Source organism: Pimephales promelas, chromosome 11, assembly GCF_988280905.1.
Source record: "Pimephales promelas chromosome 11, fPimPro1.hap1.1, whole genome shotgun sequence".
Taxonomy (NCBI): domain Eukaryota; kingdom Metazoa; phylum Chordata; class Actinopteri; order Cypriniformes; family Leuciscidae; genus Pimephales; species Pimephales promelas.
This window is the reverse complement of record NC_142779.1, coordinates 22,011,387-22,031,476: the sequence shown is the minus strand read 5'-3', so window position 1 is coordinate 22,031,476 and position 20,090 is coordinate 22,011,387. Positions and strand designations below refer to the sequence as shown.

Sequence of the window (20,090 nt, the reverse complement as noted above, 5' to 3'; positions counted from 1 at the left end):
CCAACTCTCTATGACATACTCATTACACAAATTGTGAATCAAAATCTGAGAACAATTTAAATTAGTGAATGGGGATTCATATTATATAGACAGATTTTTTTTCTTCAATACCTTGAATGAAAATTTTTTTGTTAGACCATTTTGCAAGATGTAAACAACACTGGTCCAGAAGCACTTCCTGTGTCAGTTTTCTAACACTACATAAAAGCTTGGATAAAATACAACCAATAGAACATATAAAACTGAATCAGAAATTTAAACAAACATCTTTAAGATGTTTTCTTTACATGTGAAATAAAGAAAACGGTTACAAAATGAAATGGGAAGTAATTCTGGACCAGTGTTGTTTACATCTTGCAAAATGGTCTAAAGTACAACCTTAACAATACTATGTCAGCGTTCTCCCTATGCATTAGGGTTTACATTTGTTATGCTCATAAATTGTGATTATGTTCAAAGCAAAAAAGTATCAAAAACTGCATGTTTTTGCAACCCATCATCACTGTGTTGTTGATTATTTAGTCTGTAACAAAAATTTTATATTTATACTGTATATAGCAAGAGCATTACATCTAGTGCTTTTTAGCCTGCAATACAGATTATTTTAAGACTGCTTTACAGTGATAACAGGGAATAAATAATGCAACAAAGTTTGCTTCTCCAAGATCTAAAAGAAAAGAGTGTCATAATCCAGTATGTTCAGTGATGGTTTATTTTGTTGTAAAAAATAATAATAATAATTTATTCAATTCATAGCCGCTCTGGATAAAACAGTGATGTCATCGTCAAAATGTCATTCATGCACAAACTATTAATTGAGCACTAGCAAACGTTTTTGTTTGGGAGTTGATGGCAGCAATCTTCCACTAAATTATGGCACGTTTCATGTGCTTTCAACATGAATGAAACTGGGAAATGTCTTCTTTAATGTGAATAATACATTTGTTGTAAATAAAACATTGCTAGTTTAAATAAACCTGAGCCTAATAAATATCGTTAATAATATTGGCAAATAAATAAATAAATAAAAATGCCATATATCACCCTCAAAACTGTATAAAACATTAAATAATAAAAGTGATAGTAAATGCGTCAAACACGAAAAAAAAAAACTGACATGTTACAAATCACATTGTCTGGGGGCTCTGAAGTCAAGAACTCCATCTGTAAGGTAAAAAATAACCGCCATTAAATTATAGTATCTTACTATGCAATTAGATAAACTGTTCATTCATTACATCACTTTAGGCTACCTTACAGATTTATGCTAACGGAGTTCTTCAGAGCCACCAGACAATGTGATTTGTCGCACTTCAAGCACTCCCCCAGGGAGCCGGGCGCCTTAGTTAAGTTTTTCTGGAGTTGTTTTTCTTTATTTTGTAGTAGCCTATTTCACCAGTAGGCCGGCCCTGCTGGTGAAGTTCATGCTGAATAAGACATCCACAACAGCTCCACCCTAGCTTTCGGAAACCGCCTCACCCTCGATAATATTTAACAATGTTGCAAAACAAACATAATGTGAATTTGGCATCTAGCACAGGAAATGACAGCTGAGCGAAATTGAGAAGCTGTCATTCGCGTGGGGTTTGTGGATAATGGGGTTTGTGTGTGTTGTGAACGCCCTTAAATAAAAGATTTTCAAAACATCCTTATTTACTGTCTCTCTTTTAAAGTAATAATAATAAGAGCAAACATTTATATTAAAAACTTCACTATTCCATACATTTTCTTTTACATTTTGATTTAATGGTGACTTTAATGTGAAATTAAAAATACTCCCCAAAATCCCCTGCACAGCAAATATTTATTTAATTAAAATTAAAACAAATGTTAAAATGATATTATAAACTAATAACGGGCAGGTTAAAAACAGTAAATGTAATAAAATTCAGTTAATTTTATTACACACTGCTTTTGGTCTAAATATCAAATAACACATAGCCTATTTCAACATTTTTTATTGATTTAAAACCTTTAACGTTCGTTTATAATGAAACAAAGACACTAAAAAATAGGTTTTATTTTCCAAATGTTTTAAAGCCCAGAAAACTGATTGAATATTTGAAATGCATTGAAACAGCCCTGAGCCCTTAAGTTGCGCAAATAGCCATTGTCATTATTCTTCGTATACGCGTTGACGTACTGTACATACGCGCTCGTGCTCGTCACTCGTTTCCTGAAAAATACACTGCACAGTGCACATGAAACCGCTGCTGAACGTAAAAAGTACCATATCCTATTGCTCATGCGATGTGCTGATAGTTCTCGCCAGGTGGCCTCTTTGGCATGAGACGCTCCTAGGGTTGGGCTCTCACATACAGGTTTAACCTCATTCCTGAAGAGATCGATTATTTCCTCTCTTTTTTTATTGGTAAAAAAAATTCCCCATTCTGAATAAAGATTTATTATTATTTATAAAAAAAATATTCAATCTTTTTTTTTTTGTATAGCGCTTTTCACAATATAAGTGCCTTGATAAACGTAGTATGCCCAACGTCAAGAATACGAATAGTTATATTTATTTATTTTTTTTTTAATTTTTATTATTATTATTTTTTTTTTTGTAATGAAACATGTTTTAATTAAAATAGTAGATCAAGAAGACATTCTAGTGAAGTGACTCTCTTTCCTGTTCGCACACAATTCAACCCAACTTCTCTATTCATCGTTAGAGAAGCCTTGGAGTTTTTCCCTCCCCTGGCTGTTGATTGCCACGTACATCGCCCAATCACGTTCCGAGGAATCTTCAAACCGACCAATGGCGTGGCGTTGTAGGCCCAAACCCGGCCCAGCAGGCTAGAGCGCGTCCGTGTTATGTGTGCCATGGACTCAGCCCAGTAATATTGACAATAGGGCGAAAAAGGGACCGATATTCCCCAATAAAACATATTTTCTGGATACAAATAACCTATAGTCGCGGTGTGTGGACATAAAGAGATTCCCGGGGATGTTTATATTTCAGCTGGATCTTTTTCTATCGTCGGAAATTTGAGTGTTTGATGGGATTATTGCTGTGGGTTTGGCAGTTTTTAAGGCCAAAAACAGATTTTGTGTCTTTATTTTTATTTTTCTGCTGCTTCAAGAGGCCTTGAAGGAGGAAAGACGGTTAAAACACCCATATCAGCTCCTCACATCGAAAACATCAAGGTAAATTGAATATTTGAAGGTTTTTTTTTCTTGCCTATCCTGCTCAAGTTTAGATCCGGTTCGCTTGGTTGTTTCATATGCACAAGTAAATATGTCAAATAAATGAGGCTTAGGTCCAAAAACACTTCTTATACAGAGTTTTTAATATCTGTGTACCTAAAAGTAAAAAAAAAAGTAAAAAAAAAAATAATAATAATAATAATAATGTAACCGTAACGTTACTCTTAATGTCTCCAAGACATTTCTGACTGCTTAGGTACATTTGATGGGTGGATGAGTAAATCACGAGGAAAGCTTGTTCTTCATCTGTTTTTGTTTTATTGGTGTTCTGGAATGCATTGGGTCTGTGTCAGTTGCTTGTGTATTTTGTAAGTGTGTTAGGTTCATCAGATCACGAACCTGCATCATCTGCACTCATGTGGACTGTACAATTTGTGAGGCTTCCACTTTTTTTCTGTCCTTTTAGAAGCAACTGCTCTTGTGCATCTCAGAACTGTCTATTCGTTATGGACTGACCCACCAAATACAAGCAGCTCTGAACATCACTTCACTTGTCTGTGCCAACTTCTTGCTTTGGTTCAGTGGCAATGTGCCTCTGTGCCCTGTTTCCATGGTCTGGTTTACTTCAGCAGTCTGGTAGTCACAATATCTCATCACATCCCATGAGTAGATTTCACTCTGACCAGTTGTTTTTGGTGACCTGCAGTCAAAACTATTGGGAAAGGTTATCTCTAAATAGCTGGCTATATAGATTAGGGCCAGGGCATCAATCAGTGGCAGTGTTTTGAATTAATGGCTGGGCAATAAGTGTTTCCTAGATTGGTTGGCATGTTCACTTCTTTTATCAGTTTATAAAGTTGTTAATAAGCCCTAGGATGTTTTTATACCGCAGATCTTTAGAGGTGAGCTGGATCACCAAACATCATGGAGATCTGGGCTTATCTTTCACTATATTTCATAAAATAGCTGTCACTGCAGTAGAGATTGCAAGATGTGTAGACTATCTATCTATCTATCTATCTATCTATCTATCTATCTATCTATCTATCTATCTATCTATCTATCTATCTATCTATCTACAATGGTTTACATCGGTTGAGTAAACGTTGTCAATTGCCATTCCTTGATATTTTGCAGAAGTGTGTAATCCGTGTCACTTTGCTTGCATACAGTAATCTTTCACTGTAAATGTCAAACCTGAACTTTATGACGGGACCGAAACATGAATTGGCTCCTCTCAGCCTTTTCGTTACGAAGAGTTTTCGCTGATCGTCATGAATCTTACAGATAAAGTCGATAATAAAATATTTTTGCAAGTAAGCCTATTTTAGAGCAATTCAATTTTTGTTATGTTAATTATTAAGCGCATTGTTTTCGTTTTGGCAGTGGACTTCTTTTTTCTTTTCCTCAATGTTGATGTGTGTTTCTCATTAATAAAGTATTTTTTCATGGTATTAAAATATTGTATGTATATAAAAATATTGTTATACAGTTTATTTAAATCAACGTTAAATACAGCTTATACTTTCAGCGTAGATGAACATTTATGCTAATAGTTTATAAATATTTAAAATATATATTTATTTGCGTTAATATAATGAGATTTACGGTAGGGCTGGGCAATGATTAATCGCGATTAATCGCATTCAAAATAAAAGTTTCTGTTTACATAATACATGTGTGTGTGGTGTGTATAATTATTTTGCATATATAAATACACACACATGCATGTATATATTTAAGAAATATTTTATGTATGTACTTTATATGTATTTATACTGAAGTAATACTATATAAAAATATAAATATTTGATGTATTAACAACACATTTTTTTAAAAATATACATGCATGTGTGTGTTTATATATACAAAATAGTTATTCACACTACACATATATTATCTAAACATAAACGTATATTTTGGATGCGATTAATCGTGATTAATCGTTGCAATGCCCAGCCCTACTTTACGGTGGATTTGTGCTTTAAAATGTCATGAAAATATTTTCACAATGGCAGGAATCCTATTTGTTTGTACTGTAAATAGCCATTTTATGTATATATATTATTTATGTATTTCATTTCTTTCTGTTGTTTTTTTTGGGGTGAACATGACTTATCCCATCTCGGGACATTCTCAGAGACCCAACCACAATGACTGCTTGTCTTTATTCATTTCCACTGACCTTATGTGTTTTTGTCAATGTTCTCTTGTGTGATTGTTTCTTCTTGAATGCAAAATTCTTTGTTCTTGAACTTGAGAGGGAAGATTTATTCTTTTTACAGGTAGTGATACTACCTGACCTGTCGTGTCTGAGAACAGGAGAAGTGGCTCAGAAAAGGGGTGATATTGTTTGTGGTGGGCCGCACAGTGCAGCATTATGTCATCGGTAGACATTGGCAGCATCTCACTCCTTTGATGTCTGCTAATTTAAACCTCTGGGACAGAAGTATCAAAGTGCTCCAAGTGGTCAGATTAAAGAGCATACCAGCTTCAGATATTAGGAGAGCACCTTTTTTTTTTTTTTTTTTTTTTTTGCAAATTTACTTGTGTCTGCTTAGAGATTTTTTCATTAAAAAATAACCGAGTTCAGTTCTAAGTCTTTGACTTGAGTTTTTTGAGTTCATGACCAGAGGGAAAGTTTAGATGGTCTTTCTCTCGTTCATTGGCCAGTTTTTATGGTTCTTCATCTCTGCTTTCCTGTTTACTTGCTGTTAAACATTTTTAAAGGGGCGTTACATGGACCATAATAATCTGCCGGAATAAAATAATCAAATCTGTGTAATTTGGAATGAATTGAATTGAAACTCCAATTGAAATTTCATTCGGATTGTAAGGGGAGGTTTAAACCTTTTCTAATCCGTTTGATAGGGCATGTAAACACTTGATTGAATTATAAACTGAAACTGCGCAGGACGTAGAAATGGCGGAATGACAACATTGTCCCACCAGTCCTTTCTTCAGACTCCACAGAGATGCTTTGTTTTGGTTAGGGATGGGACGATAACCGGTTTCGCGATAAACCACGATAAAATATACTGACGGTTAGTATTATCGTTTAAAATGTAATTATCATTAAAACCGTGTTTGATTATCGCGATTAATAACTCACTGTAAATCCTGTCGGCCAGTCTGACGCAGCCGCGCGCTGCACGCAATGTTTACTATTCGAGAAGGAATGGCGGAAGGCAGTGACCGTGCTTGGGAGATTCAGCCTTTTAAGAGGACCAAATCTGGAGTGTGGTCATAGTTAGGCGTTTACTAAAGTCCTAAGGGAAACTTGATCGAGGATAGTCACCCTGTCTGCAGAACAAAAAGTCACTGTCCAAAAGAAACGTCTTCTTGTGTAACCATCACCCGCTGTTGTATAGCGAACACAAGGCAAGTTAACTTTGACTTCAATACCGAAACTAGGTCTGGGAAACAATTGGGCAATGGGCACGAAATGTTGTTTTGAGTTTAAACATTTTATGTCACTCACTTGAAATAGAAGTGAAGCTTCCGCGAAGAAAATTTTGCAGCAAGTGTCTTTGAGCCGACGAACGAACATGTATAGATGCATAACGTATTACACCGATTTTATTTTTACCACATAATTACGGGGACATATTGAATTGATAATGAGTTTAGCTAATGTTTTAAATCTTACCCGTTTATAAATTCATTTAGTAAAACAATCGTCCAGACAAGATGATTATTAAACCAATATTATCAAACTCTGTAAGCAATAAATCAACTCTGATTTCATTTTCAAAACAATCAAAAACTGGAGACGCAAGACGGCCGGCAAGTTGTATTTGAATTAAACGAGCGCGTGTCCGTTTGTGATATTGATGTGCGCGGTGTGTGTAATAATGCGTTGCTATTGACGACGTGCATTATAAAGAAGGAAATGCCATAGAATAGAATCTTGCTTAAAAAAAACTGCATAGAGCTGCTTGTTTATTTGTTGTTTGTTGATTTTCATTCATAAAACTTGTTGAAATGTTTTCAGTGTGAGCATCAGTTCTTTTTGAACACTTTATATTTATATTTTATATTTTTACACTTTATATTTTGAACACTTTATATCTAAATTTAAGAAAACCGTGATAATATTGATAATCGCGATAATTGTGGACACTATAATCGTGATATGAAATTTTCATACCGTCCCATCCCTAGTTTTGGTCACAGGAAGGGGATTTTAACCGCTTTATAAAATCGTTCTTGCTTCATCGTGCTTATCTCCGAAATGGATAAATATAAAGTCTGCTTTTTAAAGAGCACATATCATGGATTTTTGAAAATGACTGTTCATGTAGTGTGGAATATAGCTCTAAGGGAATGAAAACATCCTGCAAAGATTTATATCTGAAAGTGTACCATATATAAAGTTATTGTCTTTCAAAAGTGAGAGTCGACTCTGAGTCTAATTGTTTTTGAAACGAGTCATTAGCTGTTACATCGTGACGTAGATAGATCATTGGCCGCTCCCAACAACTGTGCGCGCAGACTTGAAGTGACGTCTAGAACACATTCAAATACTTCAGCTGAATCGCATCATGTCGAGAAGACGCTGTGTTCTACATTGCAAAGACAGTTCAGCCACTTGTTTCCATTGTCCAGTGACGAGCATGTGAAGAATCCGTGGTCAGAGTTCATATTTGCAATGAGTAGTATTTGCAATCCAGTGTATATGGATCAGGTTAGTCCTCCAAACGAATCACAATCTGTAAGTAATATTAATAATGTTTGCTGTTATTGTTTCTGTAGCATGCACAATATAGTTCTATTGTGTTTTGTGTGTTGCGTACACTCTGCGCAGCTTCTAAGCAGGCTAAAGTTAGTTTTGTTTTTGATATTCACCAGACATTAGGGTTGCCGCGGTGAGGAAAATTTCCCACCGGTTAATCGACGTGTGACAACACCGGTAATCCCGGTGTCACCGTGGAGGGCAGGGCGGGGGGTTAAATAGCTTTTAAATGCGTGCGCGTTATACTTTCACTTTCGAAATAAGCGTCAATTGCTTGAATGGACAAAAAAAAAACAACTCGCTGATAATAAAACTTTTATTTATAGACTTTTATTAGCATAACGAACGAATAAAAATAACCCCATGCATAGGCTGAAAAAAGTGAAAATCGGCAAAATGTGGGCCCAAACAAATAAGAACCATAAAACGTTTATTAACGAATAAGAAAATAAAATAGGCCTAAATAAATTACACAAAGTTTAAATGAGATAAAACCAATTAAAAAGAGACGAATATAAAATAAAAACTTCAAAACGGACCTTAGCCTACATAAATGACATACTTTCACTTTCGAAATAAGCGTCAATTGCAATTCAGCGTCAATTGCTGGAATGGACAAAAAAAAAACAAAAAAAAAAAACAACTCGCTGACAATAAACTTTTATTTAGACAGCACTTTTATTAGAATAATAAACGAATAAAATATAGACAGAACTTTTATTAGCATAACGAACGAATAAAAATAACCCCATGCATAGGCTGAAAAAAGTGAAAATCGGCAAACTGTGGGCCCAAAAAAAATAAAACGTTTATTAACGAATAAGAAAACAAAATAGGCCTAAATAAATTAAACAAAGTTTAAATAAGATAAAACCAAATAAAAAGAGACGAATATAAAATAAAAACTTTAAAAAGGACCTTAGCCTACATAAATGACTGCACTCTAAAAAAAAGTAAAACACTATAAATTGGCATTTATTAACATTAATATATATTGGCCAAAATATTGCCAAACAGGCGCTTTTGCATTGCGTTTTGACACCAAATCTTCCGCCATAATCTTGCTTTTCTGTAATTTGACTCGTTCTCGTCTCCACACGTGCTAAATGGAATCCTGATGCTTGCTGATCTGTGACGTGACGGCACGCGTTGCGCAGTTCATTTTTAATTATAATGCTCTCTTCAGAACTAAATAATTGAAAATTATTATTTTTAATTAATTCAAATAAATATTTTAGCAAAAACGAATACTTAAAAAAAAAGTCAAGACATCGCGGTGTCACGGTGGGAAAGTGATGTCACCGGTGATGGGGCTTAAAACCGGTAATACCGTCAACACCGTCTATCGCGGCAAGCCTACCAGACATTCATTGAAAAATGGCAATTACCTTCTAAAGGACTTAGCCAAATATGACTTCGCTCTATATAATAAGCACTGCCCCTCAAAAGCCTGTAACTGTATATTTGTGCAGTGTGTGCATGTCAAAAAGATCAAATTCAATTTGAAGCTTGTGACATGTGCACATCAACCCGATCACTTTATTTAGGGTTCATGGTAAACACTGTTTGTTGAACGTCAATTGGAATGATTTCATTACTTTCAGTTACTTGTGCAAAAACCTGATCCAGACTTGTACAGTTAACTGAGTCAGTATACTGCTGTAATCTACACGCCTTCCATCAAAACAGGGTCATTTCTTTTTTTTAATTTTGCTTATATAAATGTATCTTTCATCGTAGTCTGCATTCCTGCCTTTATTCATGTCTCTGCCTAGATTTTCATTTTATACCACAACATTTCCTTCCTTTAGCCTTTTGTGGTTTGTTGTGTAATTACAGTTGATTTTGAATTGCAAACTTTGAAATTTCACTTCAGTCAGGCCTGGTTTTATTGCTGCTTGCTTACATTGGTCCTGCAAAAAAGATTTAGAAGATAGTATACCCATTCCTGATCTAAAGACTCCAATAACCAATGGCTTTTTATGATGAATGTTTTTACATATCAATCCCACTAGGTTCCTTCAGACTGTTTCTAATTACTTCATAATTTTTGCAACATTCTTTGTTGTTCTGCAGGAATAACTTGCCATTATTTCATAATGTAATTGTGCAGCCTAGTTAGTGTCATTGACCGAAGGAGTTTGTTTATCTGTAAATATTTTGGTGCATGTTAGCTGAGTGGCTTGTAAATATTTAGGATCAAGACAATGATGCAAAAATATATTTCTGTGTTCTGTAATTACATTCAGCTAAAAAATCCCTCATGTTAACAATAACACTTATGAATGCGCAATTATGGTTATACAAACGTTTGTAATAATAACCTTTCTGAGACTTTTTAAACTTGCATTCATCATTACACCAAATCTGGGTTCATACACACACACTCTTTCACAAAGCTGTTAAAGTTTATGATTGGGAAATATTTTCCCAGCATTTCTGTGTAATTTGTGAAGATGAATAGCAAAGTCAAAACCTTATGAGCACAATTAGAATCGGCCACTTTTATATCGTTTCCAGGGTGGTTTCCAAACAAAAGTGAGCAAATTAATCCCTTAACAAAGGGCCTCAATGATGCTGGCAAAATGAGCCTACGGTGGTAACTTCAAGGAAGTATAATTACATTTTTGTGATCATATGATCCTGGGAGGTGATTCATTTTGAAAGCTGAGGTTATTTAAGATATTACATGGGACATTATAATAACCCTTGTTCTCATGTTTGTACCCAGGATTATATATTCTTTACATACCAAACACAGTCACATGCATTTATGGGAAATTCATTAGATTATTGTTATTTTTATTTATTTTTTTCAATAATGTGACATGTTTTGGGGTACAGTGTGCCAAACTTTGTGTTAATCACTTATCTTACATATATCGTTCTCTTTTCCAGGGCTATGTCCTCCGCAGCCACCACTCCTCCATCAGTGGATAAAGTAGACGGATTTTCCCGGAAGTCTGTCCGGAAGGCCAAGCAGAAACGTTCTCAGAGTTCCTCACAGTTCCGCTCTCAGGGCAAACCAATCGAACTCACACCTCTTCCCCTGCTCAAAGGTGACTCACTCACAATAACTAAATGCTTTCATTCCACTCTGAAATACAGAGTAGAATGCAATTCTGATTCGGACTGCTTCAGTGGTCTATACAGCCTTATAAAAGAATAAGCATACAGCCTTTGCTCTAAATGTAATGTTTTTCTGAGGTCAAATATGAACAGTACTCATCAAAATGCTTGTGGTTTTTGTTTTAGAATTTTTTTGCTTATTTTTTTTGCTATTTATTTATTGTGTATTGATCATCCCTCTTGAAATATCACGAAAAGTTTAGTGCATTGCTGTACTTTTCCTCTTTTTGGTAGTGTCTGTAAGGGCTGTGACACACCAAGCCGACGGTCAGTTGCGAGGCCATTGGTGGGCATCGGTCTTGCAAATTTTTGTGGTGTTTTCCACACGTCGGCTCTAGTCAGGTTTGCGTCTGTGGAAGTTCGGCCAATTGAGCATGTTGAATTGTATCAGGTCCGACGTTGACAGAGATCTCAGTCCCTCCAGAAAAACGTGATTATGCGATCGCTGAATTCAATGCATAATCAGCCAAAGTCCGCATATTCATGCGGGGGCCGCATTTTTTCAAATACGCCGCACTTTCGCCACATAAATTGCCAATTTCCGTGCAAAATACGCGGGTTTGCATGATTTCATAATCCTCGCATTTTCGTTGCAAAAAAGTCACATGTATCTTAGCAGAAAGTTGAAAAATGTTGGGTTTGCTTCACACAAGAGCAGCCATTTCCCCCTGTTTCCATGGGAACGTTATGAAGTGACGTAATTACGCGACGGGATGGCTCACAGCTGAAGTTATTGCAGAGGCCAGACAGACTCACGGAGGCAATTGCCATCTCACAAATCAAACTCGTAAAACTGTCTGTCACATGTGCTACCATCACATCGTTACTTAATAAACAATTTAAGATAAAAGTAGCATCAAACAGAAATTACCCGCACACATGGGGTGTTCGAGGCGCACATATATTATAACACTGAAGACAGTTCAGCGTGAACAGGGAGCGCACATCTCTTAAAGGGGCCACACCTTATTTACACTCGTTACAGTCTGAAATAAAACAAGATGAGAAATTAAATATTCTCAGCACTTTCTATGATGTAGTATGCTTGCTTATCAAAGGAAGTTCATTCACGGCACAATGTTTCTCCTGGTTTCCACGTCAGCGCTGTTTGATCTAATAGAGATCTACGGTTAATAACGGAGAAATGTGAATGCTTCTCACTAGATCTCACAGCGATGTTATTTCTTCAGTGGCGAATTCAAATGTTTTCTTTCCTGGATCTCTTAGCACTGTGTGGTAACAGTGTCGTTTGATCGAGATCATTTTTACAAAGCTCATCGTTCTAAAAAGCGCGGTGTGCTCTGATTGGCCAGCGATCCAGTGCTTTGTGATATGCCGGAATGTCTTAAGTGAGGGACGGAAATGTCACAACCCTTACCATTAGTGCTGTAGCGGCGCGTCGATGACGTCGATTATTCGACGTCAAAATTGCGTCGACGTCATATTTTTGCGTCGACGCTTCTTTATTTATTTATTTTTTGCATGTTCCCGGCGGTACAGCTTGCCACACACACGTGGGAGACCGAAACATTTCAGAATAGAGGACGAAGACAACTTGAAGTGAATGTGCTATCCATTAAATTAATCACACACAGTAAACAAACCCTTAAGAAAAGAAAATTGCAATTTAGATGCGCAAACTGGGTGCCGGTGTGGTGAGACTTACAAGCTCGAGCAGATTCGGCTTGAAGTCGCTTCCGGACGCGGCGCCGGGCGCGCTGTTACAAAAAAAGGCGTACACACAGCCAGCCACAGTCTTCCTGGTCTTGCGCACCCAACGCGTCATTTTTGCCGTGCGCACATTCGCGCTCGTGCGGACGTGTCGAGTATAAACAAGGCTTTACTCCGTGTCAGCACGCGCTCTGATCAGTAGATGCACAAACCTCTCCCGATTTATCTCCAGCAGTAGAAGCCTCCGATCGCACCACTAACTCCGCCTCCGTTTCCCTCCTCAGCTGATATTAATATTTAAACATTCTCTATGATAAAAAATGTTTGTAAAAAATATTTTATTAACACGGTTTTGGCGGTTGTAGAGTTATAATGAAGGTGTGTTCAAATACATAACATTAGACTAACGTTAGCCAGCTTATAGTATCTTGATTCAGTATGCCAGTATTTATTTGAGATATTGTTTTTTTATTAATTGAGCAGCAGAAAAAATATTCTTTATATTAGTCGTCCAATTAGTCATTAGATTAGTCGACTAATCGATAAAATAATCGCCCAACTAATCGTTTAGTTAATAATCGTTTACCCCAGCCCTACTTACCATATTTGGAACATCACCTCCCAAAGGAATAATGACATGTGATAATGTCAATTCAAGCCTGAATCTGATCTGGTAAGCTGATTGATCAACTTTTGCCAGCGCGACTGGAGCAGAACATATCAGATTGGTAAGGTTTTATTTCAATGACTTCTTTTTACGCGTCGCGCCACGGTACTGGGGGAAGAACGCTATTTAAACATAAAACCATGTCTGCATTTGTGATCGTAGAAACGACAAGCAAGCGCTACTCTATACTGCTTAAACTCGCGTTTTAATAGTCAGTAGCAAATTCAGGCTGCGAGTCAGAAGGGACAGACTGTACTTGCAGAGAAGGAATTGACACACTTTTTTGAATCAGCCTTTGTGCACAGCTGGGCTTGTAATCTCCCAGGTTCTGGAAACAGTCCTCAGAAAAATGCGCAGCACACAGTCAAATATTTTGGTTGTGCTGTCCTGGAACATTGTTATAAATAAAGTGTAACCACTGTTTTATAGTTGTGTCCCCTTTTGGAAGGCCAAACAACGTATTTCGGCTTTCGCAACGAATAACGTAGCGTCTCCACGACATTGCGGCAACAATAATACGCAAAAAGCGAGAATAAAAGTAATGTCGACTTTATTTGCGTATATGGAGTTTTGAAACTTGTGTTTGAGCTAAGCGTTTAGGAAGGTTTGGCTGAGCCTTAACTTTTACAAAGAATATCTCTTTAGGTTTGAGACTTTGAGCTTTGTAACTCTGCAGAATGCAGATCTTATACATGCTCAAACAGCTACATAACACTAAAGAAAAACAAAAACAAGAATTCGCATCATATGACCCTTTTGAAGAATCGATATCGGTTCGTAAATTTTTTTTTTACCCAGCCCTACCAGTCAGTAAGTTAGGCAGAAGAATCTGCTTATCACAACTTAAAACACATTCATTAATTTTTTTAACCAACAAAGTGTATGCAATGTAAATAAGAGATTCATTGTGCAATTAAGGAGTTTTCGCGAGAGTGCAGAATTTAGTGAGCTTGTGCTTTAGAGATTGACAAAGGGAGTCTCTTATATAAGCAAAAACTCTTATTTTGCTTTCTGTTAATTACCCAAATACATATTCACAATCTGAATACAAATTTATTTTTTATGCCAAGTTTCTGGAATGTCAACTGTATTTAAATGTGCGATTTGAATCGACAACTTGTTCGTTTTGGTTGGTTCCAAGATGTGGGCATGTAGATGTGTAATTTTTACAATATTTTTTTTTTATACGTTTTTTAATTGTATTATTATTGTGTGAAGAAACTCAGTGATGGGTATTTTAGTTTTTTTTATCAATTCCATGTTGGAAGGTTGTTGGAGTGAAGAAAACGTAATCGGAGCAGTGAAGGGACCATTATACTTGTGTGTCTTTTTGTCGTGAGACATTCATCAATACCTTGTATAGCTACACTTTGTTTGTTATAATCAGAGGATTTGCCAGCATGCAGAATTGAATGAATGAACGCATTTATATAGCGCTTTCATATGTACTACAGTACACCCAAAGCACTTTACAATCATATCAGGGGATCTCTGCTCCTCCACCACCAGTGCGCACCATTCACTTTGATGATGCGATTGCAGCCACAGTACAACGGCGCCAGTTCGCTCACCACACACCAGCTACGGGTGGAGAGGAGAGAGAGTGATCGAGCCAATTCAATGGATGGCGATGATTAGGAGACTATGATTGATGAGGGCTAATGGAGGTGATTTGGAGGTGGTGTGCTGGGGTTAAACCACTAGCTTACTCTTTACGACAAGTGCCATGGGAATTTTAAAGACCACAGAGAGTCAGGACCTCGTTAACTTCTTCTTAAAGATGGTGCTTGTTACAGTATAGCGTCCACATCATCACCCACACATACCACATTGTGAGCACCTGGCCTCACAAACACCAGCAACCTAGTTTTCTCAAGAGGTTTCCCATCAGCTACTGACTACCAGTCTTGGGCAACAGGGTGATATGGCTTTGGCAATTCAGCACTGAACAAAAACCCTGGCGTTTTGAGCGGTGTGTGGGTTTTAACTTAAATGCATCTCATTGGCCATTGCGGTCAAGAAATCAACATGTATGTCTGTGATTGGCTACATTGGTTAACGCTGCAATAAGATGTTACTTATAAATGGGAACAAACAACCTTACTGAAAGCAAGTAATAATCTCGGACAGCTAAGCTAAGATTTTTTCGGAGAGTAATGTAACAAATTAGCTCTATTGAATATTAAAGCTACACTGTGTAACTCTTAGTTTAGTCTTAGCTAAAAAAAACTTAGTTCTTTTAAAAATACAGTATATGTGCTCATTAAGGTATTTTTACTTCGTTCAAGTAATGAAGTATTCTCGTGAGTGTATAATATGCCATTGAAAATACATACTGGTAAGGGGTTCTAATGTCGGTCGCCATGTTCCCCCTCCATCTTGAAAGTACATTAGCCAAAGAGGGACATACCCGTTAAGCTGGAATTGAGAGGAACAGAAACTGATATTCACTGGATGGTCATATACCTTTTCACCCCTAGATGGGGGTAAAAATCACACAGTGTAGCTTTAATAATCAATAATAACTTATGATTAATTATGAATATTTGGGTCAGTTAATTGGAGTAACTTGATTTAACTAAATTAATATTACAATCAATTAATCAATTGATGCTCAAGAAACATTTCTTATCCATTTTGAAAAAGTGTAATATGCTGCTTAATATTTTGGTAGGCATTGTGATACATTTTTTTTCCACGAAGAATTTGCAAAACGACAGCATTATTTGAAATATGAACAATTTAATGTTTTCTTGCTGAATGAAAGTTAATTAATTTATAAATAAAGTTATAATAATGTTAAATTACTGTCCTTAAACTTTTAAATGGTAGTGTATTTGGCAAATGTGCAGAGTATAGTACTACACTGCAGTAAGTGCAGTGTGATTTACTTGAACTGACTTTTTTAAACTTTTCAGGAAGATTATAAACTGTCATATAGTAAAGTTGTACATCTTGACTTGTCTGTGCTTGTTTAGGGTGACTAATAGTGTTTACAAAAGTGCAGAAGATCTGACATTCTTTCCATTATCCACTAGTGAATAATATGCAAATACGGTTGATTTCACTGTAATATTGATATGTTTCTGTGCACTGTAAAAAAAAAAAAAAAGTCTGTTAAATTTATGGGAAAACTCCGGCAGCTATGGTTACCAGAGTTTTCCTGTTAAAAGTACGGTAGCAACATTTTAGGTTTTACAGACTTTGACCGTATTTAATTTTACAGCAGTAAACCGTAATTCATTATTTGATATAATGTTAATTTACTGACATTTTTGAAGTATTAATTCCACAAGAGAGTTCATACTACTATATAGAAGCTGCACAGTGTCATTCACACAAACATTAAACACCATCATGGTAACATGTTGAAATTTAAAAAATGAAATAAGAATTAATTTAACAACGTTAAATGTAACATAAAGCCCTAATGAACATAACTGATGAGAAAAAACTAAGAAAATTATGAATAAACAGTTAAAATACATTAAATGTGAAGTGTCACGCAGGGAATTGTTGGAAAGTCAATTTACATTTTTTTTCACTGTAAATTATACAATGACTTCTTTTTCACTTCCAAAAACTGTAAATTTAACAGTATTTTACAGTAAAATTACATGTACCATTATATATATCACAGTTATTTACCACATATAGTAAGGAAACTTTCTGTTAACCAATTAACAGTTTTTCACTGTAGCATTTTTACAGTCTTTTACTGTTAAAATCACAATCATTTTTTACAGTGTGTTGTTTAATGAATCCCCCTCTATAATTGCTGGAGGAGACAACGAGACCTGCATGGTAAAACAAACAGTTGCAGAGTCGTATCAAATGTTTTGTCCCCCAAAGCTTGCCTGATAATTGTGGTGCTGTTACTAGCAGTCTCAGAATTATACAAAGAGAGAGACATGCAGTTTCAAAGAGAGCACAAGTGATCAGACCAGAGCTGGGGCTTACTGGGTTATTCAGTTGGCCGAAGCTTGTTTTTGTGGAGTGTGTGTAATGGAGTGAAACGTGGGTGTGTGTGCAGTCACGTGCCTTACATTTGTCCATTGCTCTGACATGTTTTTTCCTCTTCTTCCTTTAGAGTTAAACAAGCAGCACTTAAACTAGGACTGTTAAAGACCCCCTGTGGTGAAAAACATGTTTTTAATTTTGTTTATATGTCACTGTGGTGTTTTTAATATGCTCTAAGATGAACCATGTGGAAATGCATCAGTCAGTGCCATTTCTAATGCTGAATATTTTCTCCTTAACTGCAGCAAACCAAAAATGTGGTTTGAAACCGTACCCGTTTCCCCCTACCGTCACAAATTTTGTAACCAATTCCGTCAATGTGCGTGTTATAACCCGGCTTCCCTCCATTGACGTTCTATGATGTTTAAAGCTAAGGATGTTGACTGTTAGAAGGCAGTTGTCTGACTCTGAGATTGCCAACCGGGGACATGGTTTGTGTAACATTAGCAATTAGCATCAACATTATTAGCTGTTTGATAACTTTAGTGAAGCTAAAGGCTAATCATTCTGATACATTGACTTGTAGATGAGCCTGTCTAATTTGCTTCTCCTCTTCTTCTGAGTCAGTTTCTGTTTCAAGCATTTATGTAATTTTTATCGGCAACTATGAGTTTAAGGGATAGAATTATTGACAGCAGAAGGACTTTAATTGAAAACAAGTCATATGTATAGAAGTAAATAATCATAAAAAGCACTGCTTTGAGTCAGTTGCCTGCGTACAATATGATGTGTTTGTCATGAGTTATCAAATAGAGATGAAAAACCTAGGGCTGTAAGTCTTGTCCTGGACAATGATCAGTCGACTAAAAAAAAAAAATAGATTTTTTTTTTTTTTAACTGCAAAGTGAGGAGCTTTGTCCTAGGTCTATAGTGACAATCACAATCGTGCACCTGACCACACCACACACTATAAAAATATAACTGCTAAAACTGCCAAATAAAGAAATATCCTGACAAAAGCTCTCGTTTATACAGGCTGTATTCTTGTTTACTTTCAAAGCTATGGGTTAACTTTTGTCCAGCCGATCTTGGCGTTTTAAAACAAACACACAAAAAAACCCAAACAGCCTAAAATCAATCTTAAAGGGTTAGTTCACCCCAAAATGAAAATTAAGTCATTAATTACTCACCCCCATGCTGTACCAACCCCGTAAGACCTTCGTTCATCTTCGGAACACAAATAAAGATATTTTTGATTGAATCTGAGAGCTAGATCAGTCCTACATAGAATGCCTAAGGGACTGGCTCTTGACGGCCCAGAAAGTAATTAAAGAAAAGGTTTAAATATTCCATGTGCCTACAGCGGCTCAATTATAAGTTTATCAAGCGGCGAGAATACTTTTTGTGCGAAAAAAACATAAATAACGACTTAATTCGACTATTATATTACTTCCTTATGGGCGCATGCGCGAGAACTGAGACGAGGACGTTCTTCCCCTTCGACTACTTTTTGTTACCGGCTGCTCCGCTTAGGAGTATTACCACCACCTACCGTATAAAATGATGATCCATATATAAGGCGCTCCGGATTATAAGGAACACTGTCGTTTTTTTTAGAAGATTAAAGGCTTTTAAGTGCACCTTGTAGTGCGGAAAATACGCAAATTGAAAAGCGTATGTACAGCGCGCATCTTCCTCTGCTTGTAAACAGAAAGTTTTGCGCTTCCAGCTATATCAGCACATCATCTTATACGGTAGGTGGCGGTAATACTCCTAAGCGGAGCAGCCGGTAACAAAAAGTAGTCGAAGGAGAAGAACGTCCTCGTCTCAGTTCTCACGCATGCGCCCACAAGGAAGTAATAGAATAGTCGAATTAAGTCGTTATTTATGTTTTTTTCGCACAAAAAGTAGTCTCGTCGCTTGATAAACTTATAGTTGAGCCGCTGTAGGCACATGGAATATTTAAACCTTTTCTTTAATGACTTTATGGGCCGTCAAGAGCCAGTCCCTTAGGCATTCTATGTAGGACTGATCTAGCTCTCAGATTCAATCAAAAATATCTTTATTTGTGTTCCGAAGATGAACGAAGGTCTTACGGGGTTGGTCCAGCATGGGGGTGAGTAATTAATGACTTAATTTTCATTTTGGGGTGAACTAACCCTTTAATAATAATAGGTTGTATAGTAAGCGTAATAAGCGTAATGCGTATAGGTTTATTTTCGTTTTGTTACGTTATTTAGGGTATTTTCAAATGTGTCAAGTGTACAAATAAAAACAAAAACTTTAGAAAACATTCTATACGACAATTCACCATGACGTCACAACAATAATAGACGTTCTTCCGGGTGGCAAAAGCCGAAGCGTCCCTATGGCAACACTAGTAAATTGCATGGAGGGAGACACACCGCCGGCAGAAGCCTAATCTACATTTCAACAGTTGACTCAAAAACAGACGTGGTGGAAATTCAGACATAGTTAACATGATCATTAAAGCTTAGATTCTTTGATCTAGAGACGTGCACTCCCAACGCAATAGACCGCGGCGCGGGACTAGATCTGATGGCCGAGTGCGGGCGGTAATGCACTCTGTGTGTGCGGATTGCAGGAGAATAAAACGATTCGCGGGACTCCCGCAAACTAGAAATATCTATGAATAAAACAAATAAAAACTAATACATTTGTATTCATCTGTTGCAGAAAAGCAACAAGAACAACTAAAACAAAATAGAAATGACTTACATGGCAGAGTTTCTTTTTATAACGTGACTGCAGCGATGAGTG

General features: G+C 36.5%; 1 protein-coding gene across 1 annotated transcript in view; it reads left to right on the top strand.

Annotated features, from left to right (window-relative positions):
- Positions 1-2,830: 2,830 nt before the first annotated feature.
- Positions 2,831-20,090, top strand: part of ppp2r5eb (protein phosphatase 2, regulatory subunit B', epsilon isoform b) — a 42,929-nt gene continuing 25,669 nt past the window's right edge. The window contains exons 1-2 of the mRNA XM_039651975.2: positions 2,831-3,147; positions 10,781-10,941. Coding sequence (XP_039507909.1) covers positions 10,785-10,941 — 157 coding nt within the window. The 5' untranslated portion in view covers positions 2,831-3,147; positions 10,781-10,784. The remainder of the gene's footprint in view (positions 3,148-10,780; positions 10,942-20,090) is intronic.